Source organism: Camellia sinensis, chromosome 14 (assembly GCF_055761805.1).
Source record: "Camellia sinensis isolate YWXY chromosome 14, ASM5576180v1, whole genome shotgun sequence".
NCBI lineage: Eukaryota > Viridiplantae > Streptophyta > Magnoliopsida > Ericales > Theaceae > Camellia > Camellia sinensis.
The window spans coordinates 63,237,211-63,243,391 of NC_138974.1; the positions used below are offsets into that span (position 1 = coordinate 63,237,211).

The following is a 6,181-nucleotide window of genomic DNA, read 5'->3' on the forward strand; positions in this document are numbered from 1 at the left end:
TCAAGTCGGTGTTCAGTCGAGCAGATTTCTCAGGCCGAACAGTAAAGTGGGCGGTGGAGCTTGGAGAGTTTGATATCAAGTTCCAACCTCGGACAGCAATTAAAGCTCAAGTTCTGGCAGACTTTGTTACAGAATTCACCCCGGGACCGGTTGTCCCCTCCGAAGGGAGCTCTGCTTTGGTCACTATGACTGCCCAGCATAAAGGGCAATCCCCAGCCGAAGCATGGAAGCTTTTTGTTGGAGACGTATAGAAGCTGTTTGTGGACGGTTCTTCTAACCAAAAAGGCTCTGGGGCAGGAGTTGTCCTTATTTCTCCTGAAGGATTCATATGGGAGCAAGCCATTCGGTTGGGCTGGAAAGCTTCTAATAATGAAGCAGAGTATGAAGCTCTACTAGCTGGCTTGCGAAGTGCCGAACACTTCAACGCGGAGGAGCTACTCGTCTTTAGTGACTCCCGATTAGTGGTCAACCAACTCTCCGGAGTTTACGAGGCTCGCGATGAACGCATGGCCACTTATGCAGAACAGGCCAAAAATTTGATCATAAAGTTCCAAGCCATCAGAGTTTAGAAGATTGGCCGAGAGGGAAATGGTCATGCTGATGCTTTAGCTTGCCTAGGTTCCTCAGTCGACTCCAGAGATGCCCGCAAAATATGGGTGGAATATGTACCCCAACCAAGTATTCACCTAGTCGAAATGGTCCTCTGCACAGATTTGGGCCCAAGTTGGATGGACCCACTCCTGGCCTTCTTGAAGAATGGCACCCTTCCTGAGGACAAAAAAGAAGCACACAAAACAAGGCATAGAGCTGCTCGATTTTGGGTCTCCCCATCTGGTAAGCTTTACAAGAAGTCCTACATGGGCCCTTATCTACTCTGTGTTCATCCAAGTCTGGTGGAAGATGTGCTCTATGAGATCCATGATGGAATCTGTGGGAGCCACACTGGTGGTCGGTCCTTGGCACACCGAGCCCTAACACACGGGTATTGGTGGCCACGCATGCAAAAGGAGGCCCAACAGTATGTCCGCAAGTGCGACAAGTGCCAAAAGTTTGCTCCTCTTATTCACCAGCCAGCCAAAGCTCTAACCCCCCTCACCAGTCCTTGGCCATTCGCTCAGTGGGGCTTAGACATTGTTGGACCATTAGCTAGGGGAACTGGGAATAAAAGGTTTTTCATCGCTGCAACTGACTACTTCACCAAGTGGGTGGAGGTGGAGGCCTTATGCAAGATCAAAGAAGCAGACACTAAAAGGTTTGTTTGGCGCAATGTTGTGACTCGATTTGGCATTTCCAGAGTCCTTCTCTCTGACAATGGTACACAATTTGATGGCAAGATCTTCAGAAGATTTTGCATTGACTTGAAGATAGAGTTCCGAAACTCCACTCTGGCTTACCCACAGGGCAATGGCCAAGCTGAAGCATCCAATAAGACGATCATTGATGGGATAAAAAAGCGTCTTGAAAAAGCCAAGGGCAAATGGGTGGAGGAGATACCGAATGTCCTTTGGGCCTACCGAACTACTCCTCGTCGATCAACCAGTGAGACACCTTACTCTCTTACCTATGGGATAGAAGCAGTCATCCCTCTAGAGGTTGGCCTTCCTACCATCCGTTCTGAGATCTTTGAGCCAGCAGACAATGATGAAGCCATCGCCCAAGCTCTGGACATGGCCGAAGAACGTAGGGAAGCTGCCCTTATTCGGTTGACGGCCTACCAGCAGCAACTCACTAAGAGCTTCAACAAGAATGTGCGCCCAAGGCAATTCCTACCAGGTGACTTGGTACTCAGGAAGGTAATGGATCACAAGAAAGTTCCTGGGGAAGGGAAACTCGGTGCTTACTGGGAGGGGCCCTAAAGGTTACTTCAGCACTTGGCAATGGCGCATACTATCTGGCTGACTTATCAGGGAAGGCAATCCCTAGACCATGGAACGTCGCCAACCTAAAGAAGTACTTCCAGTGATATGATTCCTAGGATGAAGTACTTACAGTAATGTATTTCTCAGAACATGCCCTGATGTAATCAAAAGTTACAAGTATCAATGAATGAAATTTTTTTTTATAGTTTGTCCTTATTTACTTGCGTTGTACATTTACGCTCGGTGGAGCAAATTGGCCACGGGTCTTAACTCAAGCCAATCCCGGATGCTCAACCCTTTGGTTGGAGCGGGGTGCCAAGTGGTATAACTTGGTGGAATTTGTGCCAAGTATCGTTACTTAAAGCACGGTCCAAATTCACAATTCGCGCTCGAAGACGGGCAGAATTACACTCTACGAAGGGTTAAATCACGCCAAAACTTGACCAAGTCAGGTGGCGGCCGACCAACATGATAAAAAACTTTCACAATTTTTTCTCTACGAAGGCATAAAGCATGGTCTGACCGAACAGACAACCTTCCGGGCCACAGAGCCTCTGCTCGGCCGAGGGCAAACATGACATATAAGCAAAAATTGAAGATAAGCAGTTCAACACTTGCGAAAATAAAAGAAAATAAAAGAACGAGTGCATTGAAGTGAAACTTCAATTACAAAAAGAGTTCGGCCTTACAAAAGAAGAGGTCCACCCGACCGAACTCCAAGATAAATAAAAAAGTACAAGTTGCAAATTCAACACTTGGCAAATTTAGAAGGTACTTCATTACAAAAGGGAGCTCGGTTTGTATCATAGCTTATCCAACCGAACGCTAAAGCAAAACTTGAAGGCAACCTAACAACTTACTCATCGCGTTGCTCCTCCTCGTAGTGTCCATCCTCGCGGTGCTCCTCTTCTGTAGGATTGACAGTCTGTCTAACCAAGGAAGAGCTCGGCAGGAAAGGAGAAAGGCCAGAAGGATCAACATCCGTAGCTCCACCTTGGCGAGGCCTTCTCATCCTAACCCTTGCAGCGGTCTTCGAAGGGACTGGGATATTGTCAATATCATAAAGAGGAGAAGCCTCTTCCCTTAGCAGCACGCAGAGCCCCTGTCCAACCCTTAGTAAAGATCTTGTCCCTCAGCTTCAAAATCTCCTCCGAATAGGTCTTTTCGGCCTCGTCATAGCCCCTCTGTTCGGCCTCGTCCACCATCCTTTGATAATTAGCCTTTAAAGACTTTAAAGTAGCATCGGCATCTACAGCCCTCCGCTCGGCCATGAACATCAGTGCTTCGGCCTTCTTCTTTGCATCTTCCATCTCCTTTATATCCTCTTCGGCCGCCTTCAAGGACATATCAGCATCAGCCAACATGTTGATCGTCTTAACCTTCTCTTGCTCCTCACGATGCCGCCTTTCATCCATGATGTGCATCCTCTGAATGCACTGCACCAAACCAAAATGTCATATTCTCAACAACCAAATTTAAGTAAATGACAAAGTCATAAAAGAAGACTTACTGCGGTTAACATCTGCACTGAATCCTTGATCAACACGTCGCTTGAAATGTTTTGCTCCGCCATATCCAGAGGTAACAGCAATGTCTTTGATAAGTCAAAGGCCAAGTCGCTTGAGTAGATTGTGCTGTCTGATGTAATGATTGCTCGGCCGTTATGCTCCAAGGGAGGCACCCATTCTTCAACTGAGCCCTGCTCATTAGAACCCCCAGCAACTTCTTTACCTTTGGATCTCTTCCTCTTTGAGGCCCTATCAGCAGGAAGAGCAAGAGTAGCAACGAGAGGAGGAGGAATAATGACATGCCTTTTTTCACCCCTAGACCTCTCAATTGGTGGAGAAGAAACTCGTGTGTCGACCATCGAAACAGCTAGAAGATCCTCATCATCAGATCCAAAGACTAAGGCATCAAGATTGAGCTTTTGGCGACGAGCCATTTCGCTTGCTAAGTCTGGCGACAGAGAGTAACCTCTACTGAGTGATCCACTTGATGAACAAACAACAGCGGAAAAGGAAGCTCCGGTAGTATTGCCAACTTGTTCTTCGGTTTCAATCTCAAGTGAGTCCCTCGCGAAGTTGTTTACTTTGGGTTTCCGTTGGATGACATGTTTGTAAGTTCGCACATAGTTAAGCAAATGTGAGGCCGACCGGTCTTCGTACCTTAATGCAACTTTAATATCCCTCGGATGCTCTTTCTCTGGCCTCCTTTTTAGCTTCTTTGAACCTGCAAGTACGAACAATAACACTTTAAAAAAAAAAAAAAAATCACAGGCGATAAGCGAATGGATAAAAGGAAGCTACAATAAAGAATGACCTGGTTGGCCGTTCTCTCGTGGAACCTGCTTCGATCAGCGCACCTCCTCGGCCGCAAACTCCCCCAATTACCTCCGACTTGAAAGAAATCAGAGCAATGCTTGTCATTATCAGGAAGTTCAGTAACGAGTTGGAGGTCCAACGACCGAACTTTGACATAATAGGTTTTACCGCCTTTGTTACGACACAAGGAGTAGCAATGAAGGATATCCCAAATACCCAAGTCTAAGTCTAAGAGGTCGTTTAAGACCGAGACACCGTTTACCACTCTAAATGTGTTCATTGATATTTGCATTGGTGTAAGTTCGAAATAAGAAAAGAATCGACACAACAAAGGGTTCAACGGAAACCTAACACCCCCCTCTACGATGGAGGCAATTGAGAAGGGCATTGTGGAGCTTGTACACGACCGATCCGCGTCAACCGCCGCCAATGTCAATGTGACATCATTGGGAATGTTATATCTTCGGCGGAACTCATCCATTCCTGCCGGAGTGTCCACTAGGTTCCGAAACTTACCCATTGGAGGTGCGACGTTCCACCAAACAACTACACTAAGGATGACTTGCAAGGTTGGAGGTACAATGGCCGACCGAGCAACCGTGTGCTAAACGACTCTCAACGTTACACTTAACCAAAAAAGTAATGGTGAATGTGGAAAGGAGATACATGGGTTCTATGACTTACAGTGCCAAAATCAAGGGGAACTTGATGGCGAGCCTCTCCGATGAAGCAGTCCCACTGTGGCAACCAAGAGAAAAATTATGAGTTGCAGAAAAAAAAAAAAAAAAAAAAGGCAAAAAAAAAGCAAAAAAAAAAGAAAAAAAGAAGAAGATTAAATAAATAAAATAAAATAAAGAGCAAAATGGAGGCATTGGAGTGGCGTAAGAGGCGCAAGACTGAGATTTTCATTGGTGGGTTGGACAAGGATGCAAAGGAGGAAGATGTCAGGAAAGTTTTTCAGCAGGCAGGTGAGATTGTGGAGGTGAGTTTGGTGATGAATGAAAAGACAGGTAAGAATAAAGGTTTTGCATTTGTCCAGTATGCTTCAGCTGCTGATGCTATGAAGGCATTAGCAAAATTTTCCAAAGTTGAGATTTGTGGAAAGCAATGTAGCGCTACACCTGTTGAGGGCAATGACACAATTTTTCTCTGTAATATTAACAAGAAGTGGAAGAGTGAAGATATTGTTAAGCTGTTGCAGGAGTTTGGGATTGAGAAAATAGATCAAGTTACAGTTATGGCCGATCCTAGTAACATTGAGTGTAATCGTGGCTTTGCCTTTCTTGAACTTGAAACTAGAAGAGATGCTAAAAATGCTTACAGGAAACTTCAGAAGAATGTCTTCGGAAAGCTGCAAAAGATAAAAGTTGCTTGGGCTGAACCCTTGAGTGAGCCAGATGAAGAAGAAACGCTTAAGGTGAAATCAGTTTATGCTGAATATCTGCCTTCCTCATGGGATGAAGAGAAAGTGAGGAGACCACGTTGTTGGTGCAAGCTCCAACCTTTCTCAACAAAAGTTTGGGATTTATAGAAAGAGGACTAGAGGTCAAGCTCAGATTTTTAAAATTGTTTTAAAATTCCAACGAAGGAAAGCGTGAGAATAAAAACAAAGCCAGAGCTTTGTTCCAAAAATGGGTACTGTTGCACCTGGAGTCAAAAAGTAAGGCAACAAAGAAATGGAAAAAATGGGTCTGGAAATTCAAAATTTTAGAGTGAGAAAGTGTTGTGTAAGATGGGCTTGCTTGTTTTCAAGAAAAACTTTGAATTGGGCTTGCTTTTACGTCACATTAGCAGCCCTAAACTAATCAGATATGGACGCGTGGCAGCTCGACAGTCAATTATGTACTTTCGTCGGTGCCGAGCTTGAAATCCAATGACAAGACGAAGATGGTGGCCAGCCGAGCACGACACTGAAAAGATGTAACCGAGCACAAACTAGAGACCACCGAGCAACGTGAAAGCTGGTGCGAACCAAGCTACGGAATAACGGCAACCGACTAA

General features: G+C 45.4%; 1 protein-coding gene across 1 annotated transcript; it reads left to right on the plus strand.

Moving 5' to 3' along the window:
* The first annotated feature begins 5,042 nt into the window (after positions 1–5,042).
* LOC145807033 (heterogeneous nuclear ribonucleoprotein Q-like) lies at positions 5,043–5,711 on the plus strand. The gene has a single exon (XM_082904939.1). The coding sequence runs from the start codon at positions 5,043–5,045 to the stop codon at positions 5,709–5,711; it is 669 nt and encodes a 222-aa protein (XP_082761065.1).
* Positions 5,712–6,181: the final 470 nt, after the last annotated feature.